The 23,819-nt window shown below is 36.4% G+C and overlaps 2 protein-coding genes and 1 long non-coding RNA gene across 3 annotated transcripts; 2 read left to right on the top strand and 1 right to left on the bottom strand.

The window, feature by feature from the left end:
• Window positions 1–449: 449 nt before the first annotated feature.
• LOC100181427 (neurofibromin) lies at window positions 450–20,068 on the top strand (the record flags this gene model as incomplete). The annotated part of the gene is given in 38 exon segments (XM_002121742.5): window positions 450–486; window positions 799–915; window positions 1,318–1,490; window positions 1,819–2,033; window positions 2,469–2,552; window positions 3,216–3,380; window positions 3,823–3,929; window positions 4,220–4,421; window positions 4,932–5,029; window positions 5,269–5,431; window positions 5,757–5,836; window positions 6,138–6,267; window positions 6,645–6,817; window positions 7,079–7,234; window positions 7,840–7,959; window positions 8,233–8,311; window positions 8,685–8,843; window positions 9,035–9,155; window positions 9,523–9,732; window positions 10,559–10,668; window positions 11,147–11,317; window positions 11,635–11,801; window positions 12,109–12,287; window positions 12,738–12,866; window positions 13,159–13,280; window positions 13,487–13,663; window positions 14,179–14,259; window positions 14,740–14,880; window positions 15,272–15,383; window positions 15,699–15,830; window positions 16,022–16,178; window positions 16,394–16,478; window positions 16,688–16,849; window positions 17,213–17,334; window positions 17,989–18,131; window positions 18,504–18,550; window positions 18,839–18,998; window positions 19,267–20,068. Coding segments are annotated over 38 exon segments (5,108 nt in total), but the record flags the coding sequence as incomplete, so codon positions are not given.
• Window positions 20,069–20,798: 730 nt separating this feature from the next.
• LOC113474899 lies at window positions 20,799–21,722 on the bottom strand. The gene is made up of 3 exons (XR_003396617.1): window positions 21,635–21,722; window positions 21,040–21,106; window positions 20,799–20,950 (listed from the first exon to the last, which is right to left on the bottom strand). It is a non-coding gene; the product is annotated as an uncharacterized LOC113474899 (long non-coding RNA).
• On the top strand, window positions 20,874–23,297 carry LOC100179089 (trypsin-like). Its single transcript, XM_002126894.4, has 6 exons — window positions 20,874–21,092; window positions 21,339–21,486; window positions 21,649–21,796; window positions 22,093–22,210; window positions 22,627–22,775; window positions 23,063–23,297. The coding sequence occupies exons 1-6, from the start codon at window positions 21,053–21,055 to the stop codon at window positions 23,210–23,212; spliced, it is 753 nt and encodes a 250-aa protein (XP_002126930.1). The 5' UTR covers window positions 20,874–21,052; the 3' UTR covers window positions 23,213–23,297.
• Window positions 23,298–23,819: the final 522 nt, after the last annotated feature.

The raw sequence follows: 23,819 nt of genomic DNA on the forward strand, positions 1-23,819 counted from the left end.
TTGAAGGTGTCCCATCTTCCCCCACCCTACTATATATATGATTGTCCATACATTATATATGGTTCTGTATTAGACATAGAATCTCCTGGTATTAAACAAATAAAGTATCTTGATATTCATAACCTTTTATGGTTGATGTAATAGGTCAAGTTTGGTCTAAATCCTGGAATTTATTTACACTAAAGGACCTCACCCATAGATTATTCCTATTCTTGCTACACGTTTGTATATCATTTTGTGACTGTTCCGTTTTACCCCATTTATATATAATAAGATAAAGGTCCTGTATTCCCCACTATGTCCAGTTCATATATAGATTTCATTTACAATGTATAGAATACAATTCCCAATGCAGGTAATGGAAAGAAAAGACGATTTATTTTTCTTGTTTGAGATAAAGTTTCGCAACAAACTAGTTGAGCACGTAACTGATTGGTTGATGTGTTCGGCCATTCAAACTGTGGATATTGATAAACATGTGTTGAGGTGGGTGGTTTATCATTATATGTGTATATACACCCTTGCATGTTATGAGGGTATACCTCCTTCATAATATACAACTTTTTTTTGTCTCTTTAATTACTTTTGTGAAAATTAAGAAATTAGAAAATGAAAAAATGACAGACGTTAAAACACGCTTACAGTTAAAATAAATTTACATTAAATTTGTGTTTTGCCCAAGTGAATACTTCCACCAGCATCGTGACTCGAATCCGGTACCCTTAGGTTACAATACAGGCACCTAACCACTGAGACACAATGTCTCAACATTAGATATTCACCCATTATATTCCACAGGGAGTTAGACCAATGTGCTGTTATAGCAGTGGGGGTTCTACTCAAGGGACTTCCCCTACACCCAGATGAAGGAGATGGAGGGGATGTCCCTGAAGCGAAATCACAATTATTCCTAAAGTGAGTTATAGTAATATGTTTAAGTTCCTATGCACAATCTAACTTAAAAAAAAACACATCTTGAAAATTGATAAAATTATAAATATTCTGCTTATATTATGCTTGTAGCACTCTGGGTGTAACTAACTGTCATTGGCCAACTTTAGCCAAGTTCCTCGGATCTCTAACAAGTCCTACTGTAGAACCTCACCCATATAGAGTACAATGAATGCTCTACCATATATTACATGGATAACATAATATATGATATACTTTTTTAGATTTACAGATATTTTACTTTATTTGTGAACATAATCTGTAACACTACTATATACACTACTGTCGGACCTCACTCACAGATTACTTAATAAATGTATAATATACATTTTCCAGATATTTCACTTTGTTTTTTGATTTTTCCAGATATTTCACTTTGTTCATGAAACTCTTGGGCGAATGTTCGGATAAATTAGCTGAGTCGGAGTTACTTGATGAGTCAGCATCGGAAGATACGGTCACGCTCCGTCGGTTGATCATTGTTGCAATGTCAAACTTGTTAAGCGCGAATATTGAAAGCGGATTGGTTCACGCTATGAGTGAGTTATTGGGGTTTTGTGGTGTTCGTTACTATAGGGATGTTTAGTGTAACGAAAGCTGGGGTGACATTATAAAAAAACAGTTACACTCATAGTTGTCAAACATAGGGAACCTCATTGATTAATGTGGTGAATGCAATATACTTTGGCTCTGCTTGTTTGTATAGACACCTAACAGCAGGGTAAAATCTGGGGTGACATTGTTAAAATACAGTTACACTTATAGTTGTCAAACATAGGAAATAAACTTTCCCCCACATCGCGCCACCCCCAGGTCTAGCTTAGTGGAGTTGCATGGTATTACCCTAACATTATGTTTATACCCCAGGTCTGGCTTACCACGACGAGGTTCAAACCCGCTCAGCTTTCCTGGAAGTTCTCACCAAGATCGTGCAACAAGGGAGCGACGGGTTTCAAACACTAGGGGATTCGGTTTCCACCGAGAGGTTTGAACGTTTGGTCGAACTCGTTACGATGATGGGGGATAACGGGGAACTTCCCATTGCTAATGCCCTTGCTAATGTAGTGCATACTAGTTACATGGTAAGGATTTTGATGAAACTAAAATTATTGATGGGAGGTAAGCTTTTCTACAATCTTTGGCTACAACCTTTTACCCTATAAGTATCCTATAAGTAGTAAAGCCATTATTCCTGTGTTTTTTTGCCAAATACAATGTTTTTTAATGCTGACTAGCGATTAATTGTTGAGCTCATAATAGCGATATTAGCAACAAAAATCCCTGAGTTATATACCAAGCATTATAGTAATAGAACCATAACGATTATTAAAGCAAGCTGAAGGAAAGGGTCCAGGGTTGGAGGTTTTATATTGCTTGGGTAATAGTTATACAATGTTAGATTAATATGGTTTTTGTTAAAAATGAACCTAATTAAAGTTTTTTTTATAAAAGAATCCATTTTTCATATAGGAATATCTACCTAGTTAAAAAGTAATAATAGCAACCCGTGTTTACAGGATGAACTGGCGCGTGTGTTCGTTACATTGTTCGATGCAAAACATCTACTTTACCAACTATTATGGAATATGTTTACTAAAGAGGTATTGTGGTTTGTTGGTGTAACAATGTATATCCAGCTGTTGTATATGACCATGGGTGTTGGGGTTAATGAGCTGGCTTTACCATTACCTACATAGAACATAACTTAACCCATTGGTGACCACTGGGTTGGACAACTATGTTGCAGTGGGCATTTTTTTGGTGTAAGAATTTATGTTGTATTTTGCCATGGGACCCAAGTTTTCAGATGACAAGAAGCTCTGGCCTATATATCCTGCCCATCAATATAGAATAGAATTCTGTTTTTGACTCTTTATGGCACGAATATAACTGTGCTTGTCTAACCAGTGAATTTTTGGGACTCTCACGATATGCGCTTGGACCCACTAGGTCTGTTTGTCCCATTCTGTAATACCTCAACCATATACAACTTTAACAGTATCAATTATCACATTAAACCACACGTTCCCACCCTCATATTGGGGTAATAAGCTAACTCTAAATCCCCACTGTACGACCATGTCGACTGTAAATGTTTCAATAAACTTTATACAAGTCAAAAACTGAACAAAATGCCAATTTATTTATAATTTTTCCCAAATTGTTCGTTGAAAGCTTCCGGGATGGTTTGACCTATAGGAGAAATATACAATAGTATCCTCATATAAAATACCATTACCATCACAATAAACCTTTTCCCCCAGGTTGAGGAAGCTGACAGTGTTCAAACTTTATTCCGCGGCAACTCACTTGCTAGTAAGATCATGACGTTCTGTTTCAAAGTTTACGGAGCAAGTTACCTTCATAACTTGGTTGAACCTTTGGTGGCGTGGAGTTTAACGCAGGATATTGTTAACCTGCATTTTGAGGTGGGTGGTGACTCTATTACCAAATATATATATTTAAAAAATAATTTTCAAACAAAATATTTTTTAATTTTCTAAACTAATACCACAAGATCAGCCAAAGTATAATACACCAGGGATAATGGTCCAAAAATAACAGTATCCAATACTCATTGTTGATTTTTCTATCAGTGTTAATGAGGTTACTATTCACCAAACACATCATATACACTCTAATAGATTATATCTTCTGCTCCCATTATACTCATTTTGATTTAACCAAGTCACATGGTTGTTACAGAGGTCACATCCACTAACTGCACCATAAACTTCCATAGGCTGGTATAAAACAGGAGGAATGAGGCTTAAAAAATAAGTTAAATCTTATACTGGTTTCGATTTTACTTGCCAAGCCACTAAGTATCAGTGTTAGAAAGGTTACCATCCACCATTAATGCTCCCATAGGTTGATCAGAAGCGCATCCCACCTGGATACGACATCCTACAATGCAGAGCCAATCTACAACGGTTGACCGAGAGGTTCTTTACAAGGATAATGACTTCTACCGATAAGTAGGTGGTGTGTTCAAATCTCTGCCATGGTAGTGACTTATCCATGGTTGCTACTCCCATGTATGTGTTCGTGATAACTTTTAGGAGAGCACGAGGTGTATGAAACAGAACACCCGTGTTATAACGACTGTCATTGCCCCGCCATGCGAGGATAAATAAGTTACATACGTGGTAACTTGTAAGTGGGCACGAGGTGTATGAAACAGAACACCCGTGTTATAACGACTGTCGTTGCCCCACCATGCGAATGTAAATAAGTTACATTCATTCACACCCATCCACCCCCCAAGGTTCCCACCACAACTGAAGAGTGTGTGCCACTGTTTGTACCAAGTGGTGTCTCAGAGGTTCCACGAAAGTGGCACCGGTGCCGTGGCAAGCGCCATATTCCTACGGTTCCTCAACCCAGCCATAGCCACACCATATGAGTACGGGTTGAGTGATCGAAGGTTACCACCCAACTTGGCAAGGGCGTTTAAGTTTATGTGCAAGGTAAGATTTATCTAGTATTCTTATCTTTATTGTAAGTTGTACCTTTTTTATATAATTTTTACTGTGTTTTTGGAAAGGTTATTTCAGAAAGGCTTCCTAATCTTGAGTATCATTTGTTTTCATTCTGCTGTAATACGTGCATTATTTTTATTTTTTGTTATGTTTAAGCAACCAGTTTTTGCTCTTCTGGTTTTCTATCTTTTATGTTGGAAACATTTGAAATGAAGACAAACGTATTTTAAATATAAGCTGTTTTTTTACACACATAATGCAAATGTTGTTAAGACAATCGTGGCATGTATGTGGGCTGTTTGTGTTGAAACTTACTAGAAGTCCACGCTTCACACATTTGACCCACTATACCAATACAAACAGTGCAAAACATGGCCAACCATGTAGTTCTGCATTTATACTGGGTGCTGGGTACTCTGATTTCATTCAAGGGTATATAAGCATACTGTGCACACCCATGTTAGGCGCCTATATGTTAACACCTATATACCTACACAGATAATGCAAAACATCGCCAACCATGTAGTTTTCACCAAGGAGGAACACATGAAACATTTCAACGAGTTTGTTTCGGCAAGATTTGATGTTTGCCAACAGTAAGTTAGCATTCTTTTGTAATGTAACCATACAAGAAGTTTGAGGGTAAAATGAAGCTTCATGACCCCATATTGTTACAAGGGACAAGCAGTGACAGTTTCATTTAGTCAAAATTATTTATTATTTTAATCAAGTTTGAATTTTAGTGCTAAGCTGTGGTCTTGATATATTCTGTTTACTTTTGATTTGATCCATCTTTTTATAATTTTTTTGTAAATAAAATATATTTTTTTTTTAGATTTTTCATGCAAATCTCGACCCCCGAGTGCGCTAGTGTTGAAAGCAGCGGGCAAAGCACGTCGTTCATGAACGATACAAACGTATCGGCTCTTCATCGCCTCTTGTGGAATGACCAGGAGAAGATTGGGCGATATCTCGCTAAGAGCAGGTGGGGATGGTGGGTCGTGGGGATGGTTGGTCGTGGGGGTGTTGGGTTGTGGGGGTGTTGGGTCGTGGGGGTGTTGGGTCGTGGGGATGGTGGGGCTGTTGAGTCGTGGGGGTGTTGGGTTGTGGGGGTGTTGGGTTGTGGGGGTGGTGGGTCGTGGGGGTGGTGGGTCGTGGGGGTAAAATAATTTCGGTTATTTCCTGGGTGTGTTGGGTGTAATATAAATCACTAATATGAAAGTTTTGTAAAATATATAAAATACAATTAACAGGTTTTGTTTCGTAATTTCGAAACTTTTTTCTTTTATTATTGTTTGTTGTTCAACTTTTTTTTTATCCTAGAACGCGAAAGCTGTTGGTAGACGACCCTTCGATAAAATGGTGACGTTGCTCGCTTATATCGGACCTCCTGAATATACAAGGTAAAGATTCCGTATCTTCCACACTTATAATATCCATGGTGGCAACAGCTACATAATAATTCGTTTATGTCATAATTACCAATAATGACATCATAATTACAACCAATGACATCACAATTACTAACAATGACATCACAATTACCACCAATGACATCACAATTACTAACAATGACATCACAATTACCACCAATGACATCACAATTACTAACAAAATGACATCACAATTACCACCAATGACATCACAATTACCAATAATGACATCACAATTACCACCAATGACATCACAATGCTCCATTCACAGACCTGTTCTAGAAACCAGGATGACTGGGCAAAATATTTTGCCGTGTAAGTTCGAGGAATTGATGACTAAGCGAAAAGCCGCTGACTCGGAAGAATACAAACTCGTTAAAGGGCTCAATATTTTCTACCAGGTTGATTCATTAATTTTAATATTTAATTGCGATAATCATTGTGGGCGTGATTATATTGAGTTTTCTAATTATATTAATATTTATAAAATTTAATATTTAATTTTTATATATAAATTATAATCATTCATTAATTCGGAAAGCAACTTTTTACACCAAGGGAACTTACAATTTTAATTAAATAATATTTATTTCACAATTAATTAATAAATTTTCTAACCTATGATTTTAACTTATAATATAATTTGATTTTTAACTCAAAGTGTATTGAATCCACAGTTTGCCTGGTAAAAATCCCAAATAATTATTATTTTATTCAACTTGTGATTTTAATTATAACATGATTTTGATTTTTAACCCAAAGTATATTGTATCCCCAGTTTGGACGTTCGAAGATGGGTTACCCTGTGTTTTACTATGTGGCTCGTAGATATGTGTTGCATAACATAAGGGAGGACATCCTTATGTTTTACATCTTACAAGCTTTGAAACCTTACTCTGCGAGAAAGTTCGATATCATTATTGATCTTACTCATGTTGGGGCAAAGAACAGGTGAGTAAATGAATGTATGAAACTTATTTATCCTCGCATGGCGGGGCAACAACAGTTGTTTTAACACGGGTGTTCTGTTCACACACATCATGCTCGCTTGGAAGGCTCTACCATTTTTTGAATTTTTTTCGTTATTTTTTAAAAAATATTAGTTTATTCTTCTTTTTAATTTTAAAACAGATTTTAAATTTTAAACACTGTAAGTTTTAACTCGAAAACACTTAGATTTTACCCTCATTATAACCCTGCGACACCCCACAGGTTCAGGGGTCAATACCTACCCAAATGGTTGGTTCTTTACCCCCAACAAATATACAAGAACCTTGACACAGTGTACGTGTACAACCCCAATACATGGGTGAGGGATTACGTGTCTTATAATGAGGGGAGTTTCAACCAAGTGGAAGGACACCGGAGGTTAGTGGGGGTGGTGTGGGAGAATTATAGTAGGATGGGGGAAGTTGGGACACCTTTTCACTTTCTATTTTCTCATCTCATTTGGTAATAAACAAAGAACATTCAAAGAATTTTAAAACCGTATCCTCACGACTCCCATAGACCGTTGTTAGTTGTTTAAAACACGATCAGGATATTTGGATAGCATGTGCTAAAGGTGTCCCATCTACCCCCACCCTACTATATATTTCATGTAATAATAATAATAATGAATAATGCCAACCACTTGGGCAAAAAGTTTAGCTGGTGCAATTCAACACGATTCAACACGAGTCTACAAAGCATATTCATTTCACTTAATGCAATATGTATGTTTCTTGTTGTTGACCCAATATGGTAAAAATAAACATCAACCCACAGCATCCACTTTATCGAGGGCTTACTTGAGTTGAAATGTTTGTAACATATAATAGAATACACATACATGGTGAACCAATATGTTATATATAAACATGTTACGCAGCATCCACTTTATCGAGGGCTTACTTGAGTTGAAATGTTTGTAACATATAATAGAATACACATACATGGTGAACCAATATGTTATATATAAACATGTAACGCAGCATCCACTTTATTGAGGACTTACTTGAGTTGAAGAAATTTATTGAACTTGATCACCAGAAGGTTCCGTCGGCTACCAGGGGGTTGGGGGAGGATGTTACTGTTTATCATAATGCATGGAGGTAATGGTTATGTATGGAATATAACGCATGCATTATATATGCAACAGGAACCTTATTCAAATGAATGGATGTTACTTGTTCTTGACAGTCATACTTGCTTATTAGTTACCATGTATGTTACTTTGTGGGTGATTGACTTATGTGGGTGGCTCTCTGTTAACAAACTCATTCAAATAAAACCATGCATTAGAGTCAACATGCAGTTATAATGGTACCCTACACACAGCATAGTGGAAGACAAAACAACATATTGTATATTTAACCTCTCAACAGGCTTGGACAAATCCACAATAAAGTTCATGTGAAAGTTGGAAGTAAAGCGGTTCAGCTTACTATGGTGGATAAAACTAAGGTAGGATATGTGTGGTGGTGCCCTGGGTGTTGGGTGTATTGGACCATTCAAGGTCTCAGGTGTGCCTCACTGAAGACCTGTATAATAGAATCTCCATTATTGAGCGTCTATAAACTGCCTCAGTGGGGTCTAGAAGGTAGCACCCTGGGTGTTGGGGTAATAGACTTACATCCCAGGTCTGAGGTGTGCCTCACTGAAGACCTCACCCTTATAGAATAGAATCTCTACTATTGAGTGTCTATAAACTGCCTCAGTGCGGTCTAGATGGTAGCACCCTGGGTGTTGGGGTATTGGACCTACATCCCAGGTCTCAGGTGTTCCTCACTGAAGACCTCACCCATATAGAACCCACTAACCCCCCTAACCCCCATAGTTACTCGGATACGACGTCGTTCTCAATGATATTTACTACGCCCACGAAATAGAAGCGATTCATTTCACCGAAGCAACGAACACGTTCAGTTTAAAAGTATCCACCAACAACAACGCAGTAATGTCGTTCACCCACCCCGATGCTGCCAAGATTGTTGAGGTTTGTACTCCCCACAGTGGGGTTGGAACCTGGGATCTCTAGTTTTTCATATACCCACACAATCTGTGTAAAATTATTTTTTACATTTTTTGTTTCCTAAAATTTTTTTAGAAATTTTTTTTTAACTACCAAATAATATTTGCAGGGGTTCCCACAGTGGGGTTTGAACCTTTTACCCTTTACATTTCCAGGGCATCCGTTATATAAGAAACAGATGGGAGATATCGCAACCCCAACAAATGGTTTCCCATCACAAGATAGAAGCCAAGGATGTTCCCGGAACTTTGCTTAATATGGCTTTGCTTAATCTGGGTAAATGGTTGTTGGTCATTTATTTGAGCTATTTTGGTATAAATATTGAAGTTAAAAATATCCAAAAATTAAACGAATGTTTATTAATAAGCAGTCTTATTTTTGTCGGCTTTATAGCGAGATATCATCATGGTATAAGTACTTCATGAATGCTTCGTACTCTTCTGAGTCTCGTATCTTATGCATGTTATGTGTTGTAGCATAAGAAATAAAGCGTGAAACTTTCAAAATTGGCCAGAATCAACAACTAAAAAAAACAACTAAAATTAAAAAATGGCTTCTTTTTTTTATAAAATTTCAAAACTTTTCCTAACACAATTTCTAAAGTTAATATTTTTCTAAAATCAAAAAATGCCCCTTCCCCCAGGATGTTCGAAACCCCTCGTTCGATCGAGCGCTTACAACCTCCTGTGCGTCCTCACAACAGCATTCAACTTACAATTAGAAGGAAGATTGTGCGAGTCTGATGGACTTTGTATCCCAACCAATAATGCTTTGTTCATCATCTCTATCAGCAACACACTGGCACGGAATGAAAATCATTTAACGTTGGAGTTTCTGGAGGAATGTATCACAGGTGTTTGTTGTATATAGGACCTGGGGTGTATGTGTATTACCCCATGTAGGACCTGGGGTGTATGTGTATTATCCCATGTAGGACCTGGGGTGTATGTGTATTACCCCATGTAGGACCTGGGGTATATGTGTATTATCCCATGTAGGACCTGGGGTGTATGTGTATTACCCCATGTAGGACCTGGGGTGTATGTGTATTACCCCATGTAGGACCTGGGGTATATGTGTATTACCCCATGTAGGACCTGGGGTGTATGTGTATTACCCCATGTAGGACCTGGGGTGTATGTGTATTACCCCATGTAGGACCTGGGGTATATGTGTATTACCCCATGTAGGACCTGGGGTGTATGTGTATTACCCCATGTAGGACCTGGGGTGTATGTGTATTACCCCATGTAGGACCTGGGGTGTATGTGTATTACCCCATGTAGGACCTGGGGTGTATGTGTATTACCCCATGTAGGACCTGGGGTGTATGTGTATTACCCCAAATACCCCCTGGGGTGTCATGATGTATAACCCCACTAATAGGACCTGGGTTGTATGTTTATTACCCCATGTAGGACCTGGGGTGAATGTGTATTACCCCAAAAAGCCCCTGGGGTGACTTATGGGTATTACCCCATGGTCAGCCATATAGAAAAATAATCACTCACAAAGTTACATAAGTGTTATAACAACTGCTGTTGTCCTGCTATGCTGGGATAAATAAGTTACATTCATTTACACCTTAGACCTGTAATGTAGGTCCATTACCTCAACACTTAGTATGCTACCATACATACATAAAATCCCACCAACAACTAATATTCATACCCACATAGGGTTCCGATATTCCAACGACAAACTAAAGAACTTGTGCCTTGAGTACATGGAACCATGGTTGTTCAATCTACCTTCCTTTGCTTCTAGTGATGGAATCAAGAGGAACAAGGTAGTTGGTGTGTGTTTTGGTGTTTATATTTTGTGAGGTCATACAGCGAGGCATCCCATGGGATCTGAGATTTAGTTGGTGGTTGGTGTGATGTGTTTGTATGTACAGTATGGTAGGGTCATTATGTAAGACATATTATATTATTGTATTCTAAATGGGTGAATTCAAAGGACCTAGGGATTAGGTCAAATTTTGTTTCTAGTGCTCCACCTTATTTATATCATTCTATTCTATGTTGGTGAGGTCCTACTACCGTGGTTTAGGCCAGATTTGATTGTTGCCCCAACACCCATGCTGCTACAACCCAAAGTGACCACTGGGCTGGGAGTAATTACTGTTAAATGTGTTGCCCAAAGGACACATATACATATATGCCTACCTGTATCGAGCAACCAGTGCTCTTTAATTACAATGTAACCACTGGGCCACAATGATGGACCTAAATTTGTTCCACTACAAATATAATCAACCCCACCAGGTAAAGTCGGTTGTTGAGAAGTTGATCGACCTCACGATAACCGAGAAGGATTTCTATTTGAGCGTCCAAACTAAGATTTGGGGAAACTTTGGGCAGATGACAAGTTTGGTGGATTTGGTTTTGGAATGTTTTATAGAGACGAGTTCGCAGGGAGGTCTTGGGTCAGTTAAGGTGGGTGGGAGGTGTAGGGTTTGCTGATTAATTAAAGATTCATAAACAATAACTAATTTTTGATTTATTACTAACTAAAAAAAAAAAAGTTGTTTGATAAGTCATTAGTTAAGTGTTTGATGATATATTTTGTTTGAATAATTTATCTTTAATTAAACATAAAATTTATAATAATTTGAGTGTGAATGTTACTTTTGTAGTTCTTGTAAACACGGCTGTTATTAAGATTTACCAGAGCAGTTTGTAAGATCTGTGCTCACTTAGTATTTATACATATATGGTATTTAATTTATTATTAATATTTTTGTTCCAAACAGGCAGAAGTGATGGCTGACACATCCGTAGCTTTGGCCGCACACAACATGAAACTTGTATCGAGCAAAATAATCAAAAGGTTGTGTAGATTGGTCGATAAAACATCGCTACGTCCGACACCAACACTGGAGAAACATAAACACTGGGAAGAAATTGCTATTCTTGCAAGGTGGGGGTTGTGTTAGGGTAGCGGGTTCAAAGCTTGATGCTGCTACCATTGTAGGCATACGTGTCCATGGGCAAGACACTTAATGACAATTGCTGCAACCCAGTGGTTACTAATGGGTTGTCTAAATTATCAACCATACAAGAAAAACAATCACCCGCAAGTGACATACATGGTAACTCGTAAGCGGGCACGAGGTGTATGAAACAGAACATCCGTGTTATAACGACTGTCGTTGCCCTTTCCATGAGAATAAATAAGCGACACCCAATATACCATAGCAAGATACAAACCAACCCCTTCCAAACAGATACTTGCTGATGTTATCATTCAACAATAACCTTGACGTAGCCGCACACCTCCCGTATTTATTCCATCTTGTGTCATTATTGGTGTCTACGGGCCCCCTTACACTGCGTGCCTCCATACACGGGTTGGTGGTCAATATCATCCATTCGCTACTTACATGTAAACAAATTGAATTTAAAGGTAATGTATTCTATATATATTTATGTATAAGTGTCTATTGTACAACTATTGGACCAACTATTGTTTATTTATATTGGTATTTTGAACATTAACCTTTTTTTCCACTATATTATGTAGAAGTTGTTGTTCCATTACATATGAGACTTTGTGGGCTATGCTATGTTTGAACCACTGTTTCTCAACCCTTCATGGTGTAGTCCCTTTCAGAGACTCTCAACACCCACGGCCTAACTCTTTGGGTGGCCAGCGGTTTGATTAGAGCCACAGTTCTATATGGGTGATATCATACGTGACAGTTAGTTTAGTATAATCCACCCCAATCACCCCCACATTCTATATGGATATAATGGGACTTGGGATGTTGTCCTGAGTTGGCCTCAATTAACCCTTGACAACTTAATATAAACGTTTAATCTCGAGTTCTCATCCCCCCCCCTCATTCCCCCACAGAGGAAACTCAACAAATTCTTCGATTAAGTTTGACCGAGTTCTGCTTGCCTAAGTTCTATACCTTGTTTGGAATCCCACAAGTAAAGTCGGCTGCTGATGCTGCGTTCAAATCCGAGGCTATTGTCCTTGGTATGTTGTATTTGTGGTTGGGTGTGGTTTGTTTATGCTGGAGTGGCGGGCAACGACAGTCGTTATAACACAGGTGTTCTGTTTCATACACCTCATGCCCGCTTACGAGTCACCATGCATGTAACTTTGTGGGTGATTGTTTTTCTTGTATGGTTGATAATTTGGACAACCCATTAGTAACCACTGGGTTGGAGCAATTGTTGTTAAGTGTCTTGCCCAAGGATACATACGCCCATAATGGTAGCAGAGTAGAACCCAAAATTTGATTATTCTAAACAATGTCCATTATTAGGTCATCATCCCTCGGTACGACATCAGCACGACTCGGCAGTTTCGAGTTGCCACGACAACGATGATGTCATCAACCTTGGTTACCTAGATACCGTGGTCGATGCCATGCTAGAAGTTATGGAGGTGATGTCATAGTTGGTAATGTCATAGTTAGTGATGTCATAATTAGTGATGTCATAATTAGTGACGTTATACCTATTAACTTAATTTTCTAGAATATGTTTCACATAAACTAATTATTTAAAAAAACACGATATTTTATACAAAGAGACCATTATACCAAATAATTAAAACAAATTTACTAAAATTTATATAAAACAAACCAACAGGCTTGTATGAAAGATATTCGAGGTTCTGATTGGTTGAACGAATGGTTGGATTTGAGTCATAAGTTTGCGTTCCAATACAACCCGTCGTTACAACCTCGTGCGTTGGTGGTGCTGGGGTGCATTGCTAAACATGGGAGTTTGAGGCACGTTAAACAAATACTCGGGATTATGGAGAGGGTGAGATACGTTTGAATATATATTTTGGTGCTTTATGTTTATTTAAGATGATTAAGTAGAATTTAAGTGGTTTTATTTATACTTTTTGAGGGTCAGATTCGTTTGTTGTTGTTTTGATAAATGATATAACAAAATTTGAATTAACTACTAGTACTACCGTTAATTCATATGCTATTTTTTAAAGACTTCCTTTGTGTGTTTAAAGTGGTTAAGCTATTCTCATAAATAGAATATGCAGCCCTTTATTATTGATATTTCTGTTTTTAAAGTAAGAATTTAGGGTTTTCTATTCAAGTAGGACAGGTTGCCACTATAGTTTCTTGTTTTTCTACTGTGAGGTAACAATACATACAATGTTATAATTATATCAACCTGTTAAAACAGTAACCTCAAACACTAACCTATAATTGTTATATTATATAATTATAATTAATTATTAATCATAATTATATAATATATACAGTAACCTCCAACAGTAACCCCATATATTATGTAATAACCTCCCCCCCCATCAGTCACTAGAACCGCAACCAGACCCGGTTCTACTTGAAGCTTCCGTGCTCTGCCTTACAAGGATGCAACTAATCATCAATGCTGTAAGTGTTGACCGTTATTCAGTGTTTTAAAATGAAAATAATGAAGACAAAGGTATATTAGTAGCTGGAATATGAACCGGGGTAATGTTGCAATAACATGACATGTTTCCTATCTATTTAAATCTACAACTTTTTCCTATTATATAGTAGGGTGGGGGAAGATGGGACACCTTTTCATTTTGTTTTCTCTTTCCATTTGGTAGTAAACAATGAACATTCAAAGAATTATGAAACCGTATCCTTACGACTTCCACAGACCGTTATTAATTCTTTAAAACACGATCAGGTTACTTGGAAATTATGTGTTAAAGGTGTCCCATCTTACCCCACCCTATTATACATGTATACATTGCACTTGTATATACAAAAGAAATATCATGGCTAATGAACAACAAATAAGCCATATGTAGTTTGTCCATGTTTAATATAACTATATATATGACATCACAACACCCACTAACCCCAATTATGACATCACAGAAACCCGAATTCCACGTTAATTTTTTCTGGCTTGGTATAGCCATGATGCAACTCAATGAGAAGAATTTATACGCTGCTGGTATTTTGCTGGTGGAACAAAACCTACATAACTTGGATGAGTTAGATGCATTTGTACAACAGGTGAATGAATGTAACTTGTTTAAAGCTAAAAAGATCTTATGATCTCTGTTGAGTGTGAACTTAACTCTGTAACTTTAACTTACTCCTATGACATTAAGTTTTTTAAATTTTTTTCTTGTTTGTTGTTAATATTTTTTTTGTTAATCAGTTTTTATAAGTTTATTAATTGATAAATAATTAAATAATTTTGGAACCGTTTTATTTTTCTTTGTTATTGTTTTTCAATCCAAGTATATTTGATTATTTCGCAACAATGGTCCAACTACACATTTCCGCCACCCATTAGTAAATAAATATTTTCATTAAATGTTCATGAAAATGTAGTTTTTATTTCATTATTCTGTTTTATTTTTATTGTTTTTCAACACACTTACGCCCAACAACATCCCAGCCTTCCATAATATTGATGAATTGCAAAGTGGACCGCCACCCCCTCGATACCACAGTCAATGTTTGTTTCAAATCAGATTTCCATTTCGCGTTTGTAACATACTTGTTGAAAGGTGGGTGAATGTAGTTGGTGTTGTTTGTGGGGATTTTCTTTTAACAAAGATTTTTATTTTTTATTCACCAATCAATTCATTCGTTCATGAGTTTAGATTATTTTTCAAAAACAAATAAATAATTTTTTTAACAAACGGCATAATTAGCAAATATTATTTGATTTTTTATGGTTTAATAATTCATTTATTAACGTTTTACTTCCAAATGCTTTTACTTGCTCTTTTCACCAACTATTTCTGGTAGTACGTGCCTATTCATTAGAGCCTTGCTCTCTTGTAACCACCATTATGACATCATACACCCCATTATTACAGGTTTTCGTCACAATGACTCGACAGTTGTATCACGAGTCGTCAGAATCCTCGATTTTTCGTTGGAATTAATTTCTCGTCATCGTGGTTGTAATAAATACGATGTCAATCTTGATAGTCTTCCTTATATTGCTGGTGAGATTAAACGTGTATTTCTAATCTGTCTATGCGCTGCATTGCTGCTTATGACTTCCTAAATAAAACATTAAAATAAATACAAATATTTTTTTCCAATTTTTTTTTAACTTACTTTCAATTTTTTTTCCATTTTGTTTAACTTTTTTTAATTAATATTTTAACAAAATATATTTCTTGTAAACACCCAGCATTGCTTCCGGTGTGCGCTGATGCGCGTCGTTATTGCGTTCCCCGCCGTAAACCTGACTCATCAAATATTTCTGCTTCGTCATCAAAACCCATTGTTGACCAAACAACCGTGGATGAGTCGGCAAATATTTCTGATGAAAATCCCCCAACACGAGAGTAAGAATAATATGGTTTCTATTTGAGTGAATTATAAAATCTTTTCTAAACTTTATTATAAAACCTTCTTTAGTAAAAAATTAAAGTAAATCATAACGTTTTTCTTTAAAGGACAAAATTATGTTTTTCCGCTAAATGACATATCGCCTATTCCAAAACAGCAATGGTACCAATTTATTCATTTATTAACTACAAGCCAACCATACCCCACGCAGCCCCACATTACAAGAGCCACCCTCCACCCCAACCAACCCAACAACAACGGATAAACCTCGCAAACATGCAATCAAAGTTAAAAAGGTGGGTGAAATATATAAAGTTTATTCAATACATTAAGTTCATTTGTTCTATTTTTATTTTGTGATCACCATCTATACATTATGCGGCATGGAACCTGAATTCAGCTCATTAGTGACTACGAGGATAAATAAGTTAAACCCCTGCCCCTGCACTTATGTCTTAAATTTAAAACTACATAAATACAATAATTTACTCTTCCCGACCCCCAGTCAACCGAAACCGCCCGAGACTCGGACAGCAGCTCGAGCAGTGCTTCCCACGTGACCTCATCATCTATGACATCATCGATGAGGTCATCACGTCGCAAACATTCAACGGATGTTGCGTCAAATGTTTTGTTGGACGATGAAATGTTGGGACAGAAACATCAGGTGTTTATTTGGTTAATGTTGTTTCTCATTCTGACTATCTTCTCTGTTGTATATGGGTTTATTTATGTTTAATCTTATCGATTGCCATTATGGATAATACAGTATAGTGCCGAGGCAGCCAACCAGTTCAGTGATTCATACTCACAACTATAATTTTGCTTGGGACCAGTCATTGTGTTTAACTTTGTTGCATTGAATCAGCTGAGTGGAAATTTTCATCAATTTTGATCTTTTTATTTTAAAATCCAAAACAATTCAAGTTTAGCATATTTTATATTTCTTACATTTTATCTCCACAAAAGTTTAACTTATGATACTAGAAAACCTATTATTACAACATATACAAGCTATATTTATCCCAAGGCATTATTATTAACCATCCTGGCCACCCAAGTTTGCCACACCCCCAATAAATCTGATGTCCAAATTATTTACGAATATCTTGCTGAAGCAAGTTCCGTGTTCCCCGCTGTCTTCCCTATTGTGTGAGTTATATATGGTTTATATTATCATTACAAGGCAGTGGTTGTCATATGTTGGTGGTGTTGGGGTTAATTTCCAAACACTTTCTAAAATGGATTGTTTAAACCACTTTACCACTTTTTATAAAGTTTAGAAAATATTGTGTTTCTATGACTAACTAGAATAAATTTTGTTACAAAATAATTTAAAAATTCATTATATTAAATATTTTGCTTTATAGTTTTCCATTTTCTTTCACTTTCCTTGACTGAATAACAATGGAACACCACAAATAAGTAAAACCAAACTAGTTATAAATAGTAAAAAACAAATGAATGAAAGTTCGATGTGAACAAAATGTTATTAGTAACATGTTATATAGTGGATGGGGTAAGATGGGACACCTGCTCATTCTGTTTTCTTGTCCCAATTGGAAGTAAACAAAGAACATTTAAAGAATTGTAAAGTGTATCCTCACGACTCCTATAGACCGATGTTAATTGTTTAAAACACAATCAGGATATTTGGATAATATGTGCTAAAGGTGTCCTGTCTTTCCCCACAGTACTATATGTTATTTTACCACAGATAAAGTTTGTTGGGCAATATTATATTCGGAGAGATGTATATTTTAAACTATGTATTTGATGATAATATTAATTTCTCTTTGACCGCAGACATAGTTTATTGGACCAGAAAATAAACAGCGTTCTCAACTATTGCGAAGACCCCGTTGTTTTGTCCCATGTTCAAGTCATTGTGCGCAATGCATTACTATGTGTGGATGATAATATTATAAGGAACATATCATTTATACAAGGTGAGTATGATGTTTGTATGTCTGAGTATTGGTTCTATATCAGAGGTTACGGGTTCAAGGCTTAATGCTGCTACCATTGTGGGCGTATGTGTTCTTGGGCAAGACACTTTACATATCCAACCCAGTGGTCACCAATGGGTTGTCTAAATTATCTACCATACAGGAAAACAATCACCCACAAAGTATAAAGTAATATACATGGTAACTTGTAAGCGGGCACAAGGTGTATGAAACAGAACACCCGTGTTATAATGACTTTTGTTTTCCAGCCTTGCACGGATAAATAAGTTACATACGTTCAATTCAGAATAGATCCTATACATTATAATGAGTTCATTGTCAATAATTGTAACCTTGATATTTCTATTACAGACATTGGTTTTGGAGGATTATGCAAATTTGTTGGACCTTTCGCAAAGGTGGGTTGTTTGTATATTATATATTTGTTTCATACTAATTAAAAACAATTTATGAAACATCTGCAAAACATAATGAATCTATACTCGATGATTATTTAATTAAATCCATGTCCTTTTTAATATTTTTTTGGTTTTTAAATATTTTTTAGGTTTTATTATTTTTTTTGGTGATTTCTATATTTTTTTTCCTTTATGCAATTAATCAATAAAAATTTATTGGTGAAACATGAATGCCCTTATAATTGCAAACGTTTGATATATATTCAATTAATATTTAAATAATCCCAGGTCCCCTCGTTAGAACACTCATCCATCATTGTTAAGTTGATTGACAGCTTGATTACAACTTACTTAATGGATGTCCCCGATCTCACCCCTGTCCAAAGTCGTTTATCGATAAGTAGTGCCCTCTCGGCTGCCTCGCTCGACGCTGTGCATGAATCTGAAGGTAAGATGTCTATGTTGGGTGATGGTACCACCCTGAGTGTTGGGGTGACACGTCGTTATAACACAGGTGATCTGTTTCATACACCCAGTACCTGGTTTTCCTATAAATGGCTGATAATTTGGAAAACCCATTAGTGACTACTGGGTTGGAGCAATTGCTGTTGAGTGTCTTTTCTCAGCCAATACATACATTTAAATCAGTTGTTTAACTTAAAGTTTGGTTTAAAAACTAAATTTATTCTAGTTATTCATAAAAACATTATACCCAGATTCCGACGTTACCAATGGCAACGGACAAAACTTTGACCTCGACTCAAGACAGCCTCCTAGTGGCCATGGAAACTTCCGGAATCGAGGACCAAAACTTACGATCAAAGTCCCCAATAACTAATGTTATATAATGTTTCTATGATTTTAGTGTTTTAAACTGAGACGAACCAATCCTTATGCATGTTTATATAATACAATCAGTAGGCTGGGGAAGATGGGACACCTTTTATTGTATTTTTTTGTAATGAAGGTGTTCCGTCTTACCCCACCCTACTATATTTATGGCAAAACTGTTTTTATTTTTCAATGTTCTTTAAAAAACTTTTAAACGATATTACTAAAGATGTTTTCGACTTTTCATTTAAATTGACGGGAAAATAAGTGGTTTTTCACCTATTTTAGGTACACGTTTGTTATTTTTTTATGGTTAAAAATTGTTTCTATATCAACTGCCATTATTATACACAATCGCTTTTAGTTTAAAAATTAGTTTCAATTTTTAAAAAGAATTTTCAGTTTTTACTTTTTAATCATTCCATCACAATTTGGCGAATATTATCTCTTTTATTCCATGATCCATTTTGGTATGTACATTGTTTTGTTATTACTTCATCATGAGCATGAAATATGATGCTTGCCAACCCTGGCCTACATCCTAGGACCCCTATGCTGTAGGACCTCACCCATAGTTGAAATATACCATTTTGGGAATCACAAGCATAATAAATTATTGTATACAAAGATATTGCTGGTATTTGAAGCACAATCGTTGATTCAGAGTTTAAATACAAGAATGTAACTTTATTACTACATTCCAATCAGTTGAAACCCCCCTGATGTTTTTGTCAAAATACAAGTATAGTAGGGTGGGGAAAGTTGGCCTCTATTTCATTCTATTTTTCCGTCCCATTTTGTAGTAAACAAAGAACATTCAAAGAATTATAAAACCGTATCTTCACAACTCCCTTACATTGTTGTTAATTGTTTAAAACAGGATCAGGATATTTGAATATTGTGTGCTAAAGGTGTCCCATCTTCCCCCACCCTTTAGTATTATGTGCCTGACAGCAACAGTCTATATTGGTTTAATGGTAAAAACATACACATAGTTGTTGGCTTTAGGAACAAGTTACCCCCCATGCATACAAACACAAGTTTTATAAATAGCTTGTTAAGTCCATATCTCGCGTACATGAAGTAACAGATGGTAACTTTAATATAACTTAGTAATTAAATAATTTCTTTACTTAAACAAATATTAAACAATGCACTCTTAGTATAAGAAACTAATTAAACACAATTTGCTTCTTCCATATAAACACCCATACTTACACAAAGGAACAAGCAAACAAATTCACTTTTAAATATTAATAAAGTACATCAAACATTAAACAAGTGATTCCACAGAAAAGAAAATACGAAAATATAAAAATTAAATAGATAGATCAAACCCATAGCATAACTTAATTTTTTTTATCTCTTTGAAAAAGACAGTAAAGATCATGTTATTTAAAGAACGAAAAGAATCAACAGCAAAACAACAGTTGTTAAAACACGGCATGAATAAAAAAAGTTTCGATTAAAAAAGCTCCTGATCCAAAACATAATTACGTTTTAAATACCTTGTTAAATAAATAACACCCTACACATATATCATGCTCATATCCATATGTTGAATTCCCACTGTGAGAGATGTAACACATGTTACAACACAACAATATATAAATATAGAACACAGTATTTATATATAAGACCACATACAACATAACAACCTCATTTATCAAGATGAAGCTAATCATCATTTTCGCTCTCGTTGCTGCAGTTGGTAAGTGGAAACAACTGTGCATAGAAAATACTTTGTTTGAAAAATACTGAGCAAAGAAAATATTTGTTCAAAATAAACTGTGTATGGAAAATACTTTGTTCAAAATAAAGACTGTGAATAAAAAATACTTTGTTCAAGTCAGAAGCTGTGTATAGAAAATGGTTTTCTTAGAAATTTACTTAAAAATTTTTTTTAATAGCTACATTTTACAAGATGTATTTTAACTGCACCACTTATTCCCCCCAGTTGCTGAAGATAAGATCATTGGTGGGCAACTAACCCAACCTGGTGATCTGCCTTATATTGCAAACCTACGTCAATATGGCAGCCAATTCTGTGGGGGGTCGCTCATCAACAAAATGTGGGTGATGTCGGCGGCTCATTGCTACGTCAAGTAAGTGTATGTTATGTTCGCAAAGTTTTATTTTGTGCTAAATTGAAGCAAAGGCTTCAAGTAGTTTTTAGCATGTTTTTGTATTTAACTTTTAAGTGTCACAGGGATACATACACAATGGTAGCAGCGACAAGCCTTGAACCTTTACCTTTATCTTTTCAGAGCACACAGAATCACCGTTGTTGTTGGTGATTACAATCTTGATGTTGTAGAGAACACAGAACAAGAACAAACACCAAATGAATGCATTAAACATCCAATGTATAACTCCCATACTCTGGCCAACGACATCATGTTAATTAAGATGGCGGTAAATAATTTTATCTAAATTACATGAAAAAATTGTTTATCGACGCGTGGCAGAGCCAGCTAATGAGTTACCACATATGCAACTTTGTGGTGAATGTGTTTCTGTATGGCTGACTATTTAAACAACCCATTTGTGAGTTTTGACAACTCATTGTTTCGGGCAATTGCCGTTAAGTGTCTTGCCCAAGGACACATACACCCACAATGGTAGCAGCATCGAGCCTTGAACCCAGAACTTCGAGAATAGAGGCCACACGCTAACCACTAGACATAAAATAACCCCCCAATTCAACACAGACACCGTATACATTGACCCAATACGTCCAACCTGCAAATATGCCGAACTCTATAAATGACGCTCCTGCTGTTGGGGATGAATGTGAAGTCTGTGGGTGGGGAAATGTACTTTCTGATGGTCAGTTAGTAATGATGCTTTTATCAGGGTGTAGTAGAACTGGGGTTTGGATAAAGTTAACTTATTTATCCTCGCATGGCGGGGCAACGACAGTCGTTATAACTTGGGTGTTCTGTTTTATACACCTCGTGCCCGCTTACGAGCTACCACGTATGTAACTTATTTATCCTCGCATGGCGGGGCAACAACAGTCGTTATAACACGGGTGTTCTGTTTCATACACCTCGTGCCCGATTACAAGTTGCAACGTATATGTAACTTTGTGTGATTGTTTATACACAGGCTCACAATGGTAGCAGTGACAAGCCTTAAACCCGTAACCTCTGGGTTAGAGGCAGACATGCTGACCACTACACTAGTCAAGTAATACCAACATCCCATTATTAAGTGTCTATAACATTATATTCTCCCACCAGGTACCGATTACCCAAGCAAGCCATACTGTGTTGATGGTATCTATGTGATTAGCACTGATGTATGTAACGGTCAAGATTCCTACGATGGTGAGATACTGGATGGTATGTTGTGCATAGGAGTGATGGGGGGTGGGAAAGATTCATGCCAGGTAAGGACATATGTGTATATGCACCACTTGGAACATTCGGTATATCTAGTATTTGTATTTACTTGTGTTTAGTTTAGGCTACGCACAATATTATTGAAACTTTATCATTTTTTTTGCATACGGCTGTTAATTTGACCAGCTTGTTGGTGACCACTGGGTTGAAGCAATAATTTTTTTTTGAATTATAAATGAGTAAATATGATTTATTTTCTTGCATGGTCGGGCAATGATAGTTGTTATAACATGGGTGTTATATACTTTTCATTAAGTTTGTCTTTTTCCTTTAGGGTGATTCTGGTGGCCCAGTTACCTGTAGTGGAGTTCTTCAAGGTGTTGTATCCTGGGGTTATGGTTGTGCACAACCTGACTATCCAGGGGTTTACACAGAAGTCGCATACTTCCTTGATTGGATTGATTCAACAATGGCTAGTAACTAAGCGAAATAAAAACGTGTATGGCCGACTATATGAACATGTTTATATACAAGCTCTGAACAACAGTGAGAATAAATAAAAAAAATTACAAAACGTGTGTTGGTGTGGATAGAACATGACAATGAGTATAACTCAACAGTGAGCATGAGGTGTATGAATACACCAAGGGTGTCTGGTGTATAAGAAGACACCCATGTTATAACTTGACAGTAAGCATGAGGTGTATGAATACACCAAGTGTGTCTGGTGTATAAGAAGACACCCATGTTATAACTCGACAGTGAGCATAAGGTGTATGAATACGTCATGTATGTCTGGTGTATAAGAAGACACCCATGTTATAACTCGACAATGAGCATGAGGTGTATGAATACACCATGTGTGTCTGGTGTATACGAAGACACCCATGTTATAACTCAACAGTGAGCATGAGGTGAATGAATACGTCATGTATGTCTGGTGTCTAAGAAGACACCCATGTCATAACTCGACAATGAGCATGAGGTGTATGAATACACCATGTGTGTCTGGTGTATAAGAAGACACCCATGTTCTAACTAGACAGTGAACATGAGGTGTGTGAATACAACATGTGTGTCTGATGTATACT

The sequence above is a fragment of the Ciona intestinalis genome, unplaced genomic scaffold (assembly GCF_000224145.3).
Source record: "Ciona intestinalis unplaced genomic scaffold, KH HT000026.1, whole genome shotgun sequence".
NCBI lineage: Eukaryota > Metazoa > Chordata > Ascidiacea > Phlebobranchia > Cionidae > Ciona > Ciona intestinalis.